Source organism: Denticeps clupeoides, chromosome 10 (assembly GCF_900700375.1).
Source record: "Denticeps clupeoides chromosome 10, fDenClu1.1, whole genome shotgun sequence".
Lineage (NCBI taxonomy): Eukaryota > Metazoa > Chordata > Actinopteri > Clupeiformes > Denticipitidae > Denticeps > Denticeps clupeoides.
This window is the reverse complement of record NC_041716.1, coordinates 16260695-16277941: the sequence shown is the minus strand read 5'-3', so window position 1 is coordinate 16277941 and position 17247 is coordinate 16260695. Positions and strand designations below refer to the sequence as shown.

Below are 17247 nucleotides of genomic sequence, written 5' to 3'. Positions count from 1 at the left end.
GACATTGACGGACGGATGGATGGATTTACATTTACAGCATTTATCAGACGCCTTTATTCAGAGCGACTTACAGTCAGTAGTTACAGGGACAGCCCCCCCTGGAGACACTCAGGGTTAAGTGTCTTGCTCAGGGACACAAAGGTAGTAAGTGGGATTTGAACCTGGGTCTTCTGGTTCATAGGCAAGTGTGTTACCCACTAGGCTACTAACACCATGGATGGATGGAGGAATGAAAATAAAATAAAATCTTTGGACTTTTTGAACCAATAATTAGCATAACTGCGTTGGCTGCATTATGAGCATAAAATGTAATTGATCTATGAATAACATCACATATTAAATATAGACAAACACGGCGAATTGGGTAACTATAATGTATAGATTTGTGCAGCACACAGGCCAGATCTATCAAGGAGTAATTCTTAAAACCTATCAAAACAACTAATATCCCAAACAAATCCTAATTCATCAATTCATTCATTCATTCATTAATTCAATGAACTTGGGAAAGTACGGGCCACCCAAGGTCTACGCAGTTTTAAAATAGTTGACTGAATACATACATTATTTGGGGTTTTTGATGTGCGTTACATACATTGCAGGTAATACTGAATATCTGCGTTTCATTCAGCAGATAAATCGAAAAAGCAATGATCGTGTTTTTTTTTTTTTGTTTTTTTTTTTTTATTAATAACACGTTTATAAAGAGTTAAAATTATGATTTATAAACATTCTTTAAATATGATGATTAATAATAACAACAACAACATTGTCGTTTGTACAGTGACCAATCAGCGACCGGGTACTTTTCCCGGTAATTACAAAAAAAATGTAGGTCCACTTTGTCAACTTTGTGAAAAGTTGGGGGTGAAATAAAAGCCAATGCGCGCGCGCGCCGCATTAACCGAGTTCACCTCTGACTCGGCTCGCGAGCTCACGCCGATCAGCCAGTGACGCTGGGTCACGTGTCCCAGCCCCGGGTACGTACGTACGTACGTCGCTGGTTTCTTTTCCCTTCTCCCGCCGCCCGCATCGGCTCGAAATAAACAGGACCGGAGCGGAGCGGGGCCACGGCCGCGTCGCCCAGCCGCGTCACCAGCCGAGCCGGCGTCGGAGGGCGCGCGCGCGCGAGCGAGCGAGCGAGCGACTATTTATTTATTTACGCCCCCCCTTCCTCCTCCTCCTCCTCCTCCTCCCGCGCGTCCCGTCCCGTCCCATCCCGCCGCCGCCGAGCGTGCGGCTTGTTGTCGGTCCGCTGGTGGATCTGCTGGACGGTAAGTCGGATCTCCGTTTCCGCGACCGAGGCGGCGGCGGCGGGCGGGAGAGAGAGAGAGAGAGTGAGATAGAGAGATAGAGAAGGAGAGAGAGAGAGAGAGAGTGTGTGTGGTTACCCAAACCCCGCCACGCGCAGCCCGCCGAGTTGAGTAGCTGCGCGGACTGGCTGATGTAAAATGGCGACACTGGGTTTTGGGGGTGCGTGTCGCGCGTGTGCGCGCCCCCGGTTCCGACGCGGCCGGACCGCTGTTACATTTCGGGGAGGCGGGCGGTGGGGAAACTTCAGCCGTGGTGCGCGGAGAGGGGCTGTACACACACACACACACACACACACACACACTCTCACACACACCCTCTCCGGAATAAGGGCGCACGTTCTTACGTCGAATTGTGAATTTCACCCCGACCTGGGGCTCCCCGAGTTCCCAACCAGTTCGGACAGTGTTTCGGCTCGATGGGGTGCGGTGATGCAGGAGGGGTGTAGATGGTTGTGGGGGTGCATGTAAAGTTTGAGGGTGTGAGAAGTGCTGGGGTGTGTGCGTGTTTACCTGCTCTGCTTTGACAGTCTTGTCTTTTTTATTTATTTATTTTACGGCCTTGCTTCGTGCTTTTTGCGGGGACCACAGTGTCCCTTTGTCCTCATTATACAGTAACCTTCCGTGTGCTGGAACAGTTTGCAGCTGGGACGGGGCTGGCGCGAGGACGCGTCCTCTCCTGGCGCCCGCCTGTGGCCACATCGCAGGAGGATTCAAACAGGTAGCAGCGTTCTCAGGCCGGAAACGCGAACCCCCACGGCACCCCCTTCCCAGTCCTGCTCCCGATGGGACGATACCTGCCGGGCAGGTGACCCTGACGTGGACCTTTTTAAAGACAGGCTCTAGTTTCTGCGGCGGAGATGCAGATGCGGAGGGCCGGGCCGGCAGGACCCCCCTTTCTTGGCGGCCTTGTCCTGGTCCGGAGTTTGTTTGTTTTTTTTTTTTAGTTATTTTTCCTTAACCGCAATATTCCGGAGGCGGGCAAGTGGTCATTTTCGTGGTCCTTGCCGGCCGCCACCGTGGACTGCAGGCCAGGCGATTGCTGGGGGCCCGGGCAGCCCGGCGGCGTGGGAGCTGGCGTTGCAGACGCTCGCCGGTTAAGAGCCTGTGATGTCAGCCATTTTAGGTCGGACAGCAGAGCGCGTGGTAGGCCGCCATTTTTTTTACACCCCCCCCCCCCACCCCCCCTCCTTTTTAACATCTGAGCCTCAACGCCCGACGTGCTGGACCCGCGCCCGCACCACACACACGGCAACATGCAAATATGATTTCGCACGGCGACACAGTTTAAATTCCAGCTTTAATACATGGAGTCATTATTTGGGCGTAATGAACACCGCGTCCTTCAGCGGTGATAAGGCGAGGAGAGCGGTGGCGGTAGGAGGACGCTCTGGCCGTGCTGGTGGACCTCGTGTGCTCTTCTTGGCCTTTGGGGGGGTATAGGGTGGGCCACGGCTCCCGTCTGCCACCCAGACGTCGAGGGGGTGGCATTATAGTCAAACATAGACGGTGGGCACGACCGCACCTCAGGAACATGGACACGGTGTCCACGGGACTGAAATAGTAGCAGCAACAGCCAAGAACCTGATGGGTGTGCGAGTGAGTGCGTGCTTACGTGCATTACGGTGTGTGTGTGTGTGCGTGCGTGAAATGGGGAGAACTGGGGGGCAAGGGGTGGTGTGTGTGTGTGTGTGTGTGTGTGTGTGTGTGTGTGTGTGTGTGTGGTGGGGGGGGGTAGTAAAGGCGGGGTGCGAGGGGGCGGGCGGGAGTGCTGGTTGCCATGGGGATAGTAACACACCAGTGGCGCTGCTGCCGACCTGTCTCCCAGCAGACCGAGCCGAACTTGTTGAGAGGGAAGGTGGGGGAGGGGAGTGGCTACAGCAGCCCTCGCTGCAACTCCGGCGCGGACAAATGGACAATGCTTCATAGCCCCGTGTCCCCATCATTATACTTTAGAAATTTCACCCTTTCTGCTAAAACCTGTTTTGATGGGGACACGCGTACGACTGGATGTATTTATGACGAAATGTGGCAACAGTGTGGCAGCTACGTAACCACTCCCCCTTTCGGGAATAACAATCCTGCCTCCCGCAGGCCTCAAAGCGGACGCTTCGCTCAGTCCACACACTTCCTACGTCAGAAGTTACCGTAATTCCCTGCCGTTTAATAATGCTGCCAACAATCGTTGGAATTTGAGCGGCGCCTGGGCCCCGTATCTCGACCAGGAGGCCACATGGACCTCAAAAGACCTGCAGTTGGTTTTGTCATCGGAATGGACCCTTTTTTTTTTTTTTTTTTGTCATGCTAATGCTTGCGCTTCAAACACAGGAGCGAGCTCGCCAGGATCCGCATGATCAGACGGCCCTAAGATGGTGCGAGACTTGGGCCGGAGACGCGCCGACTAGAGGTGTCTCCTCGCAGCTCGCCACGTGCAGTTAAAGGCTCAAGCTGCAGTAAGACGCTGAGGTTGTCCACTGGCTCCACAGCTCAGAGTAGAACATTCCAGAGGCTTCGAAGTGAGCCAGAGAGAGAGGGGGGGGGGTGTGGAGAGAGAGGAAAGGAGGGAGCGGACGACGGTGGGACTGTTGTGGGGGCAGAGGTAAGGAAAACAGGAGGTGGGGGGTAGTATCAGGGCAGAAAATTCCTCGCTGAAACACCTCGCTGCTCCCACCGCTCGGCGACAGTTAACACCCCCCCTCCACCACCTCACCGGCAACGCCGCTCTCGCCCCAACACTCCAGCCTGCCCAGCCCCCACTCGTCTTCTCCGCCCTCGGCCTCCCTCCCGTTCTCGCTCACTCGTCCCTCAGGCCCCAACCCACGTGACGGATGGTAAGCCCGGCCTACCCCGCAGCCCTTTGTGTTGGTCATGTGACCCTCAAGTCTTGGCAGGGCCATGCCCCCTCATGCAGAACTGAGTGGTAGCAGGGCAGTAAGGCCTCGGCATGGGAGGAGATCGAGTTGGGCATGGGGTGTAGTGTTCCCTGTCACGCTGCGAGGCTCCGAAGCCATTCACAAAGCCGCGGTGGGAAGGTAAATACGGGTAGCGGACACAGCCGAAGGATTCGAGATCTCCATAAAACTGCCTGGCTTCAGTTGAGACTGGTACAGTATCGAGCCCCCTGTGGTGGTACCAGCTAGCACACACATATGGCAGGTTAGAAAGTGTCGCCTTCAAAGATCGGCCTCGGTCAGATTATACACCGCCAAGCTAATATACACGTTAGACAGGGTTTAGCTACGGCTCCGCGGCCATTTGAGCAAAGTTCTGGGTTCTTTTCTGGAGAAGCGTGCCGTTACCTCCCTGTTGGCAGAGCAACTGAATGCGCTTGGATGCAGCGATCGAGGATTAGAGAGTAAGATGGTGGTGACCTATATTTATAGCCGGACGGGGCAGCTGCGAGGGTGTCCGCAGAAAGAGCTGTAAAGGGTGGTTGGTTGTCATCAGCATTTGTTGTGGAGGCAAATTAAGTGCCCTCTTCATATAGTCATGAGGTTCCCTTGTGCTCGTCGCCGCAGGGCCAAAACTGCACATCCTCAACCAGGTGGTAATTTTTTTTTTTAAGGTGGTAAGGGAGGTTAGGTTGTTTGTATGTGGTTGTATGCATGCATTTGTCACCATCACTGTAATTACGCATAGCATGCTATTGAACGGGTAAATGTCATTTTGTGAAATTAAAATGGCAAAGAGAACAGTTCAGATAACTTTGTTGTTAGATGTTAGTCTTGGAAAAGCAAATCATTTTGGGTTTAATTATTTAAGGTTTTACCATCCAGTTTTGTCCAGATAATTAAAACATATATTATGGAAAATGAACCTTGGTCCCATTGCCTCATAGGCCTTTAGCCAATTTTTCCAATTTATATTTAGTTTTTTGGGAAAAGGGAAAAATGTGTGGCCCAGTGGGTAAGGCAGCAGACCCGTAATCGGAAGGTTGCCGGTCTGAATCCCAGACCGCCAAGGTGCCACTGGGTGGCACTGAGCAAAGCACCATCCCCCACCCAAAAAAAAAAAAAAAAAGCAGAGGACACATTTTGTTGTGTGAACCATTTGCTGTGCTGCAGTCTATCACAATGAAAATCATTTCACTTTCATGTACATTTTATGTATTGTATTTTAAAATACGACTATGTTTTATCCACAGGTCTTTATATCTGGTTCCTGTGGCACATCATAGCTGAAGAAGAGTATTTCCATTGGACAGAGAAGACTGGTAGCCATGTTCCATTACAGCCATTTGTGTATGGCGATCCCATAAATCGGAGAACCAGCAGATCCAACCATACAGCAGTAACACTCTTGGCTGCCATCTCTCAACCTCAGACATGGCGAGCAAGCGGAAATCAAGCAGACCTATTCCATGTATGGTCTCACAGAAGTCCATGCGCTTGAGGGATGACCTTGAGCAAGAGAGCCTTTCTTGTCAAATGAAGGACAGCGGCTATACAGCATGCGAGGAAGTAGGATCCATGGTGCTTGGTGAATCCTCCAGTAACAGTGCTGGTGACAGCCCCAAAGATGTGGGATTGTACACCTGCAGGCCATGCAATTTTGAAACCCAGGATCTGAATCTTTTTTTGGATCATGTCTACAGTGGACACCCAGAGTTCCGGGCAGATCCCAGTTTTCATTGTGTGGAATGCGGAGTCACCTCTCCAAAGTTTGAAGGCCTGGCCTTGCACAACGCACGGGTCCACCCCAGCACAGTCAACACTGCCCTACAGTTGAGGAAGAAAGACCGGAAGGCCACTGTAGAACAGAGCCTCATCATCGGTCCAAGTGATAGCCATGTTTCCAAGGACACTGAGATTTCCATCACAAAGACTCCCATCATGAAAAGGCTGAAGGGCAAATCAGAACCCAAACGAATTGTAGTGTCTCACTGTCCCCCAGACGAGTCAGGACTAGATGCTGTTGCTTCAAGCAGCAAGCTGGCAGTGAAAAAAGACCCTCCAGCAGTTACTGTTACCCACGTCCCCACTATTGTCCATAATGGGGCGGCAAGCAAAGTTACGTTACCATCTGCTATTCAGATCGTAAATGGGTCTGGAGCTCTGCTTAAGACAGCCATTACACAGGTGGTCTCTGTGGTCCAGAACAGGAGCCTTAACCAACAGTCGACTCCCATCACCATGTCATCTTCCCATTCCTCCTCCTCAGCAAGCAGCTCAAAAAATCTGCCCAAAGTCATGATCCCTCTGAGCAGCATACCCACTTACAATGCTGCCATGGACAGCAGCAGTTTCTTGAAAACATCCTTTAGCAAGTTCCCCTACCCGACCAAGGCCGAGCTTTGTTACCTCACCGTGGTGACCAAGTACCCAGAAGAGCAGATCAAGATTTGGTTCACAGCCCAGAGACTGAAGCAGGGAATTAGCTGGTCGCCCGAGGAGATTGAGGATGCCCGGAGAAAAATGTTTAACACAATAATTCAAACAGCGCCCCCTGCTGGCCAACAGCAGTCACAGCCACGCCAGCCCCATTCCAGCTCAGCCCAACCCACCATTACAGTGCTACCTGCCTCCATCGGTGCCACAGGCATCCCCCACATCCTACAAGGAAGCCTGGTCGGACAAGGAGGAGTGATAGTCACCCAGCCCATGCTGTCTAATGGCATCCAGGTGAGCAGTGCTCCGGTAGCGCTGGCTGTAACCCCCAAGCCACAGACGTCAGCGAAGGCCATGATGCCTGCCAGGCCTGCTGCCGCCCTAGTGGCAGACAAAGGGATGAGCATGGTGGTAGGGACTGTGGGAAGCAGTAGCAGCGTGAACTATAGTGGCAGCGGAGGAGGGGGGAAGAACAGCACCAGCAGCGCTAGCAGTAGCGTTTACAGCAGTGCTAGTAGTGTCATTAGCAGCCTTGGCACGTGCAAAAGCAACAACAGTGCAAGTAGCAGCCAGACTAGTGTGATCAGTGTTACTAGCACTAGCATCGGCAAAAATAATGGTGGTGCTCTTGTTGACGCCAGCAGCAACACAAGTAAACTCAACAATATAAGCACGGATAGTAAAAGCACTACAGTCGGTAGCGTCAGCCCCAACACGAACACTGACACCAAGAGCGGCGGCAATGGCAGGGGTGTTAGCAACACCGCTAAAGCCTCTTCAGACGTTAAAAACGCAGACGCTAAAACAAGTAGCGATAGCAGCCCTGCGCCCACCACCACGACTGCACCTGCTGATGCACCAACAGACGCTTCCACAACTACTGCTACCATCAGCACCGGCAAAACAGCCGAGGCCTTGTCGGCCTTGTCACCATCAGCTAGCTCGTGCGCCAGTTCCCGCACGCTTCCTAGCGGCAGCTTCCTTGATCCCAGCTTCTACAAGAACAAGAAGTCGCAGGAGCAGCTAAGCGCTCTGAAGCAGAGCTTCCTCAAAAGCCAGTTTCCAAACCAAGAGGAGGTGGAACGGCTCACCAGTCTTACGGGGCTGACGGTGCGCGAGGTCCGAAAATGGTTCAGTGACCGGCGTTACCACTTTAGAAACCTGAAGGGGTCGCGATCCACCCCTGGGGGCCAGAGCTCGGCTTCAGATAAAATCCCAATTCTAGATAAACTCCAGGGTTCAGCCTTAGATCTTTCAGACAGCGCAGACATTTCAGAGGGTTCCAAAACTCCCCAACAGTCACCCATAAGCCCCACCCAACAGCACCAGCAGACAACATCTCCTACCACGCCATCACGTCGACCTCCACGCCCCCCGTCCCCAGACTTCACAGCTATCCGGTACAAGGAACGTGAACCCCATCAGGTACGTGCCCTAGAATCAAGCTTTGCACAGGACCCCGTTCCCCCTGCAGAAGAAGTGGACCGGCTAAGGCAAGAGACAAAGATGACCCGGCGAGAAATTCATGGCTGGTTCTCTGACCGGCGGAAGAGAGTGGCAGCTGAGAAGAAAAGAGAGGAAGCTGAAAGGGCAGAAAAGGAGGAGGAGGAGGAAGAAGAGGACCCCGAAAAGGACAAAAGTGACCCAGTTAATGAGGACCCAGATGAGAAAGTTGAAATGGAGCTTGAGGAAATTTCACATCAGCAGGGTAAGGAGGAAACCTCTGGAACTGAGCCGAAAGTCAACCCCATCAAGATCAATCTAAAAATGCTCAAGGTGACTGAATCCAATGGAAAGGGTGAATGTGAAGGCAACCAAATAGCACCGTCTGAAAATCCCAAAACGCCAACCCCATTCACTCAGTCAGTCCCGACTCCACCTCTCCATGCCCCATCCCGTGGCAAGAAAACAGCAGATCAGCTTCACCTCCTGAAGCTGGCCTTTGCCCGTACTCCGTGGCCCGGCAGTCCGCAGTATGACGACTTAATGGCTAAAACGGGCCTTCCAAGGCCGGAGGTGGTGCGATGGTTTGGTGACTGCCGTTACGTTCTGAAGAACGGCCAGCTCAAGTGGTTAGAAAGCTACCAGAACATGGTGGAAGAAGAGGACTTTGAGAAGGGCAATGTCAGTGTTCTCAAGGACCATCTCAACGCCCATGGGAAGCTGGATGCGAATCGAGTGATGGAGCTGTCACAGTCCAGTGGCCTGAATGAGGATCTGGTTCGGAGGTGGTTCGGCATGAGAGCGCCCCAGCTGCTGGGTGGCGAAAAGATACAGGAAGACGAAAGCATGGAGTCAGCCAAGATGGGCGACAAGACAGAGGAGCAGATTGAGTGTACCAGCTTGGTCTCGAAATGCGAGTCTGGAGAGGTGACCACTGATGAGAAATCTTCAAATCCAAATCAAGGTTCGTGAACACATCCTCCCTTTTTGTTTGTATATGTTTTCATATTTGTGTATTTTGAAGTAATGGTTTGTTTAGTCAAAGATTCGGATTGAAGTCAGTCACTGACTTCATAGGAAGTTCATTTTTCAGTGACAATTTATGGGGGCACTTTATGGCACTTCCATTTATTATAATAGTTAGGCGTCTGCTGATCTTTTCTTTCACCCTGTTTGGATTGCAGGGACTGACTAAGGAGGCGACTGTGAGTGGACTTGAAAGAGCGTGACTGAACGAGCAAGTGCGAGATCGCCGTGGGGGACGTTCAGCACAGGTGGCCTTTTTAATGGGAGTATGCGTTATGACAGCAGATGTGATTGTAACAGGATCGCCGGCGATGGAACCCCCCCAAAAGAAACCCCGCCCCGTATCCTCCACGGTCTCACCATGGCAGTCGGAGAGCAGAGGCCTCTGTGGTTAGCCTGCTGCAGTCGTGGGTGAGACGTGGGGCGTCCGGGGGGAACAGAGGTCGGACAGAAAAGAGAGCTGCTTGGACTGGATATACAGACTGTAAATTATTATTATTATTGTATGGAGATGTTTCTACGAGACGTAGTTATGGGGTACGTGACATGAACTGCACAGCTCTCTGTGAGCACTATTTCTTCCCCCCCCACCCCTAAAACAAGACTGACAAAGGAGCGCCTAGGATACGTTTACCTATATTTCTTGTGGTTTTAGCACTGGATTGTGGCGCATCCTTCATTGTTTTTTTTTTTTTTTTGGCAAGTCGTTAAAAAATCACGTTAAAAAGTGTCAAAAGCAGTTTCAGTTCAGACGTATCTAGGCCTGATGGATAATTTTTACAGATATTATTTGCAGAATAAATGAAATTTAACATCAAGCCTCTACTGTCCCACCCGTACAAGAATACTTCACCTTCAGTAGTTTAATAAGTACTTTATTTCATTGTCAGGCTTGAATATGTTTCATATGAAAGGTAAAATTAAAATGTATACCCCCCTCCCATATAGCATAGGCACATTACAGAAAAGGCTTTTTTTTTTTTTGTAGATAAGAGCATCAGTGGCATGAAAAACAGGCGTGACAAAAGCTCTCATCATTGTATATAGAAATATATACACAAAGAAACAAAAGCAGATGCCAGAGTTGATTAACACAACTGTGAACAGAACAAGAACTAATGGACAGATGACCAATATAATAAAAAAAAAAAGCCAAACTTTCATAGAAGCAAGACTCACATTTCTCTTCCCACAAAAAAACAAAATGAAAGATTCATAAATTGTAGTTAACGTACAGATCACATGATTAAACTTATACAATGTGTTAGCAAGCCAAATTAAAGAGTTGACAGTATAGCACGAGTAGAGGATGGCATAGATGCTTTAAAATGTAAACCCTGATGGCAGCATATACATGACAGTATGGCTTGAATGGGAAGGGGGGGGGTGTTCCTCCATGGTAGATCATTATGCGTAGTTTAATTCTTATGCAGTACAACATATTAGTGATCCACACAATAAAATATACTGTATGATACACTTGAAACATGGCTCCAGGACAATCATGTTAGCATGACTTTCTCCTCCGCCTGTGTCCCTGATGGTCTAGAGCACGGCACACTAAACATTTAGCCAAGAGAACTGATTATCATAGCAGCAAAAGGGATTTAAAAAAAAAATAAAATAAAAATTGCCTGTATGAGCTAAGAAAATAATAATAGATCATATAATATGTATTTATATACGGCCCTGTGCTATCATTAAAACCAACACACACACACACCACGACCTCAAGAGTGGAATAAATCAAGCCCAGGAAGTACAATGTATTAAAAGATCTTACACACGTCTCCCTCACACACGTCCACACAGGACTGTATAAACTTTTATGGGATTCCTGGGTGACTTCTTGCTACCTTCTTCCCATCCATACACGCACTCCACATCACTACCCGTGTCACGTAACACCCAACCACAGGCCACTGTTCATCATGAGGGCCGTCTGAAAGTTACATGTGGATGGATCCCTGGATGGTGGAATGCCTTGCCAACGGCAACTAAAATACAGCCCTTCCAGGCAGGACTGGTTTGGTCCACCTCACCAATAGGTTCGAGGGCATCATCACATTTTTCCAAGTAATGGCTGCCTCCTTTTCTTGACTGTTCAAAGCACCGCGCTCATTCAGTTTGGTCCTTCATTTTGCATTTCTGCCTTATTTGGTTCAAGATGCAAATAGATCAAGCACACTTCACCTAACTCTTCAACTAATCCTTTATGAGGAGGTGCTTTAAAACACGACTGAACGCTTCAGTTAGTAACATTCCTCAGACAAGGCAAAAAAAAAAACAAAAATGAAAGGGCTAAAAAGAAAATAGAGAGGTGCAGGTATTTTCATTTCAGTAGCAAAACCTAAATAAATGATTATTATCCAGAGTACAGGATTCGTTATCAATAATAACATGTACCCGCTCCCTTCCAACAAAACATGTTAACCACGCTGCCCTGTTTTCTACGACGAGACCAAAAAAAAAAAAAAAAAAAAACAGAACAATGCTGAGGTCTTGCTTGGTCGTGCTTCTTCCTGAAGCCACAGTGTCCAAGAACAACAGGCAGGGAGCTCTTCCGGAGGCCTTTCTGTTCTGGGTTTCCCCTGAAATGAAAAAAAACTAGTGTGCTGGGACAGAGCGAAAGCTGCATTAAAAAGGTAAGCCAAGCCTGCATGTTTAACATGTTTATAAAATAAAAACGAGGGAGTCACATTATGAGTTTTAAAAAAAAAAAAGGCTCTTTGAGAGCAGATCAGCTATGGCTGTTCCCTGGTAAACACACAGAGGAGGAGGAGAAGAGGGGAGGGGGTCAGTTTTTCAAATGATGTCAGTAACACTGCCCAGCCCCTTTATTTGTATTTTTTTTGCCACAAACTGCTGTGCTCATCTCATGGTTGGGGTACTTCGGGCTGTGACGGTCATTCTCACGACACCTCCCATGTTCAGTGGCTGCCCCTCCACCCACTCCACCAGTCTCCCTCAGACAAGGGGGGGTGCCAGGAGGCGAGAGAGGGCGAATGGAGTTCTCTGCCTGAAATGTAGGCCAAAGCACTGGCGACGTTTCCATAGAAACTGCTTTTTGCAGCAGTCCGTGACATCATCGTTATTCGCATCATCTTCAATCATCAATCACCTTCATAAGCTCAGGCGAGCCACCGGACCGACCTCACATCTGTCCGTCTAGACTCTGTTCTCTCCACCAACCCTGGTCCGGCGCATCGGCCTGAAAGCGAAAGTTGATTTCGTTACTACCATTAGGATCCATTCATCTTTTTCCATGATTGAATTCTATTAAAATTCTACATGGCTCAAGACACACAAACCTCCTGTTCTGAGAGTCAACGTGTTCGAGCAGCGCCTCCTGAGATACCCGAAAATCATCGATTGGGGACTGGTAACGAGCCTCAAATGATCCTTCACGTCCACGGTAGCCCATTGCTTGGCCAGGGGAGGAAGGGAGGGGTGACATGGAGGAGGCTGAAGACACCGAGCTGGCCTCCCCAAGGCGCTCGCGCCCTACATGGACGCCGAGAGCCATCGCCGAGGCAGCGCCAAAAGGGCTCAGCATCTCTCCGTTCTCATGGTGCTGCACGCAAAGAGACGGTGAGGGTGCCCATCAGTGGAAACAGGCAGGGAGATTTAAAATGCTTTAAAGAATTAGAATGAATATTAGGGAACGTACTCTGCCTCTGATAATATCCATATGCACAAGAAGAGAAGCAAGTTCCAGATCCTCATTACAGCTGTTCTTCAAAGGGACTGATCTATAGCCTAAAAATAAATCACCTTAAAGGCATGAGACAAAATACTGGTGTACTTTCTTATCCATTCTAACAACACACACGCACAGCATAAAAAGAATCTGAAACCATTGCTAGACACCTATACCAACAGGCGAGGCTGAGGGGACAGTACCTGTTTTAAGGCCGTTGATTGGAAAGGTGGCCTGGGCAAGAAAGTTCTGGTCGCTGAACATGTCAATCTCATACACAACAAACCGTAGGAAGGCGAAAGCGGAGTTGCACACTGTGAACCGGAAAGGTTTGCGTGGCCAAATGGGGTTCAGACCATTGTCCGCTAGTGGGAAAACGCAGGACTGTTATTCAGATATCTCGCTGCTGAAAGTGGCATGACAAGTCTATGAACGGGAATGCTACCCTCACCTTCCGAATCGGTCTTCTGCTTGGCGTTGTCATACTCTGCACCACACACCTCAATCTCTATCAGCGGGCACACGATGCCCCGGCCATGCTTAGGCAAGTGGCGTGCCCCTAATACCTGTGGTAGAGAGAGAGAGAGGCTGCTTTAAATTCAGGAAGAAAGTAACGACGTCGGTATTGAATCAGGCGAGCCGGAGCATATGCACACACCAGAAGCAGAAAGCATTTTCATGGCAAATACAGTCCTTGTGGTGGTGCAGACATCAGAATAAATCTGTCTAATGTCTGAGCAACTTTTTGCTTATGAGCTCTGACGCAGTTTGGCAATTCAGCTGTTGGGTTAGATTCAGCCGTGTCACTGCACAGCAGTTAACAGTATTAGAACGTTAGATTCACTCATGTGTATATTTTTTATACGGCAACGTTACTGTTATGAAAGCATGAAGGGACGGTGAGTGTGTTGAATTTTGCCACTCGCAGCTTCTGGTGTGAACGTACAGTAATCCTGCAGGTCACACGTACCTCGATCACCAAAGTGATTGGCTCTACTGCTCGGATTGAATGTTTATCAAATGGGTCAAAGTTGTCATCCCGCATGACTGGTGGCTGGAGCACATATCCACTCCTCCCATTCAGCATGAATAGAGCCTGGTTCATCTGCATGGGCTTATCTACAGCAGGCAAACAGGAAGAAATTGAGAATCTTTTATTTAAATTGCATGCTGAACATTTGCTGAGGTTCTGCCCACGTAGTTCACCTGCTGTCTGAAAATTTAACGCCACCAGTTGGCTGCCACACAGCCACATGGGTAGTGGATCATAGTTGGAGGAGTCCAAGCGCTGGCCCTTTGGGTAGATGCGGGAGAGCTGCAGTCGGTTGTACTGAAGGAACTTTTTTCCTTTGATTCGGTTCACGTACTTCTCCGCCTTGGTCTCCGGGAAGGAAGACATGTCACGGAAACAAGCCCGGTCCGTTCCAATCTCTAACAATACCAGACATGTGAAAATCACCTTTTGTTTCAATCATTGATTACATTTGCACAATTCTGTGACAAAGCACATTTATCTGACTAACATTTTTCACACCAAAAAATACCTTGTCAAACGTCAATTTAGAACATTTATAAGTCTCAGACGACTTTCTTTAAAATGTTAGAATTTGAGACACCCCCACCAGACATGTATAACAGGACAGACTTCAGGAAAACAGAATAAATAAATCAATATATCTTAAACAAGGCAGAGGTCCATACTGTCTTCATCAAAAGGAACCGGTCTACAGTAGATCACTAGGTCTGACAGCTCCAGGGCAATCTTCTTCCTTCTCTCCATCATTTTTCCCTCCTCCAGCTATACAAAAAAAATCAACACACAAAAGTAATTTCTACATTTCTGCAGTGACCTGGGAAACTAAAAGTCACTTCAACGCTCAAGTGAAACACTGTCACGGTGTGATTCCGCACATAGAATTCCGAAAAATGTAAAGTGTAGCATATAGATGGCTGACCTTCGCCTCAGACGTCATGGTGACCTCGCGGATCTTATGTACCCAGTCCTTTAGCTCCTCTCTAGAGTTGGCGGCGATGTCCAGAACCTGGCTGGGCCGGGGGGTGGTGGACGAGGCCAGAGTGAAAACAAATTGCCGGCTGCCTTTGCCATCTAGACGCTCCACTGTTCACACAGACGCACACATATTATAGTAGGGCTGTAACAGTAGGGGTATTCTATCCAAACCATCATAGTATGGGTTTGTTTGGGGGGGGGGGTCAAGGCTCAGATTAGTTTTAATTAAATGTTATGATTTTGGGAGAAGAGCACAATAACACTGTGCAGAGTCTATGTGGGAGGGGTGAGGATGAGGAAGGCGGGGCAATGTACGAACCAATCTGGCAGGAAGACACATCCACACTTCCCCTTAGGAGATCTCCCAGTGGGCTGTTCTCTGTTAGCTGCTGTGGAGGAGCAGAGAGACAGAGAGAGAGATGTGGATGGAGAGGTACAGTGCAGGAAGAGTGAAAACCAGCATGGGTGTAGCAGATGGAACAATATACACTACATAGTATGCATGCTATATGCTATATTCTACAGTTGTCTTTTATGATCTATTAACAGAGTGAGTGTTGCAACTTCTCTCCTACAACAAACACTTCACACTTACAAAAGGATCATTGTCCAACCACAAAGAAATTGAAATAAACCTGAATGTGCGTTTCAGGGTGTCTTTAAACTCACAGATCGGTCTGGCTCTAAAGCTGAGGGGCTGATCTCCTCCACATAATTGGCAGGAAACCAGAGTTGCTTCTTCCCCCCACAGTCTCCTTTCCACCTGAAAGGAAAAGAAGAAACTGAAAAGAAAGAAAGAAAGACACACACACACAACTACAGGGGTGCTAACAGAGTTCACCCCCCAACACACATATATTCTTAAGGGTAGAATCAAACTCTATGCTTGTTTATAAATGACTTCAGTAGATGCTGCTGGTTTTTTTTTTATGTCATTGAGGAACAGTTAAACAGTTTCCAGTCTCAGTGACAACTCACCAGCCTCCTTCCTGCTTGTCCACATTCTGAATGATTGAGTTCTTTATGAAGGAGAGCTCGTCGTCTCGCTGGGCCTTGTATTCATACATGGCTCTCACAGTGCACTGAAGACAAAAAAAAGAACAGAGAAATGTGAAAAAAGTTGAAAAGCATTTTAGGAGTATAGCAAGTATCAGAATCAAAACTTCCCAAAGCTAATTGCTTATTCTACAACTGCACAGAGGGACATACAATGAACATACAAGACATACAAGTTCACAGAGAGACAGATATACATTAATAATAAATTTAAAATAACCACTAAAAATAGTACATCACAATCTGACCATCAGGCAAAAGGCCTCGGAAGGGAATACAAAAAAAAAAAAAAAAAAAAACACACACACACCTCTCACCTTACCTTAAATGTAGGCATTTGATTAGCCTCTACATAGAACCCCGGGTTCCGTCCTTCATACAGTGACCCATAATCAGGCTCCTGTAGAAAGACAAAATCATTGTTAAAAACTAAAAAGCAAATACACAAGCTAGTGCAATTTACTCATATGAGTATAATATTTAGTATAATACTACAGTATATTTTATGGCTTGAGTGACTGTGACCAAACTGATCCTAAACAATATTTCAATTAAACACAATTTGTACTTGCATAATCATTACAAAATAAAGCATGCAAGCTAATATCCACACATTGAGATGATTATTTTTTATTAATTATGTCTCAACCAGATCATTAAAAGATGAGAGCAGGCGGTGGGTTATTTAACCAATGGTTTCCCCCTTTTAATTCAGAGAATTAAAGGGGGAAACCAGCATACACAGCAAAGGGATTCATACATACAGTTACAATGCAACAATATACAAATCTAATATATATATATACACACACACACACACACACACACACATATTTATTAAGTAATATATTACAAATTGGGCTCTTTGCATCTATTTTTATGACACCAACCAATGACCAAAACTCACCGCAGTGCCGATCTTCTCCAGAGTCTCCTCGTTGATGGGGTAGCGCAGCTTCATCTTGCGGTACAGTGGGTGTTTCTCATAATAACTGATGAGGTCCACCAGGCTGTCAAACTCAGACGTGCCAAGAACCACTGTTTGGCCCTCCTGCTGCACTCGACAGTGTTTAATCTTCCCCTCCGCCCTGAAAATGGAAAATAAGCATTTATCTTGTACTACTACATTTACACACAATGATGGAAAAAGAAGGGGGAACAAAAAAAAAAAACCTCATATACAGGTCCTAATGTTAGACACTTCTACATCACGTTCATTTAAAATTTAAGTCTGACTAAACCACCACACCGTGCATAAAAAAAAAAAACCTCATAATTAGTGATGGCTTTGTGTGATTGAATGATATGTGATGTTAGTACTGCTTAAATTATATATAAAATAGTTTGAAATTATAACTAAAAATAATATGGGGC

At 47.9% G+C, this 17247-nt stretch overlaps 2 protein-coding genes across 4 annotated transcripts in view; one reads left to right on the top strand and one right to left on the bottom strand.

Annotated features, from left to right (window-relative positions):
* The first annotated feature begins 962 nt into the window (after nucleotides 1-962).
* zhx3b (zinc fingers and homeoboxes 3b) lies at nucleotides 963-10592 on the top strand. 2 transcript variants are annotated; one of them, XM_028993052.1, is made up of 3 exons: nucleotides 963-1274; nucleotides 5455-9044; nucleotides 9265-10592. In XM_028993052.1, exons 2-3 carry the CDS (start codon nucleotides 5636-5638, stop codon nucleotides 9273-9275), a joined length of 3420 nt encoding a protein of 1139 aa, XP_028848885.1. In that variant the 5' UTR covers nucleotides 963-1274; nucleotides 5455-5635; the 3' UTR covers nucleotides 9276-10592. The 2 variants fall into 2 exon arrangements, with proteins under 2 accessions (XP_028848885.1, XP_028848886.1); XM_028993053.1 differs by lacking the exon at nucleotides 963-1274 and adding an exon at nucleotides 4037-4342.
* The window catches only part of plcg1 (phospholipase C, gamma 1), a 25154-nt gene continuing 17872 nt past the window's right edge, over nucleotides 9966-17247 (bottom strand). Inside the window, exons 20-33 of one of the 2 annotated variants that reach the window (XM_028993049.1) lie at nucleotides 16781-16961; nucleotides 16196-16273; nucleotides 15796-15899; nucleotides 15487-15580; nucleotides 15137-15206; nucleotides 14762-14925; nucleotides 14508-14604; nucleotides 14013-14237; nucleotides 13777-13925; nucleotides 13258-13372; nucleotides 13010-13171; nucleotides 12777-12865; nucleotides 12418-12680; nucleotides 9966-12317 (exon numbers count right to left, since the gene is read on the bottom strand). In XM_028993049.1, the coding sequence (XP_028848882.1) occupies nucleotides 12275-12317; nucleotides 12418-12680; nucleotides 12777-12865; nucleotides 13010-13171; nucleotides 13258-13372; nucleotides 13777-13925; nucleotides 14013-14237; nucleotides 14508-14604; nucleotides 14762-14925; nucleotides 15137-15206; nucleotides 15487-15580; nucleotides 15796-15899; nucleotides 16196-16273; nucleotides 16781-16961 (1834 nt within the window). In that variant the 3' untranslated portion in view covers nucleotides 9966-12274. The remainder of the gene's footprint in view (nucleotides 12318-12417; nucleotides 12681-12776; nucleotides 12866-13009; nucleotides 13172-13257; nucleotides 13373-13776; nucleotides 13926-14012; nucleotides 14238-14507; nucleotides 14605-14761; nucleotides 14926-15136; nucleotides 15207-15486; nucleotides 15581-15795; nucleotides 15900-16195; nucleotides 16274-16780; nucleotides 16962-17247) is intronic. The other variant, XM_028993050.1, reaches the window with a different exon arrangement.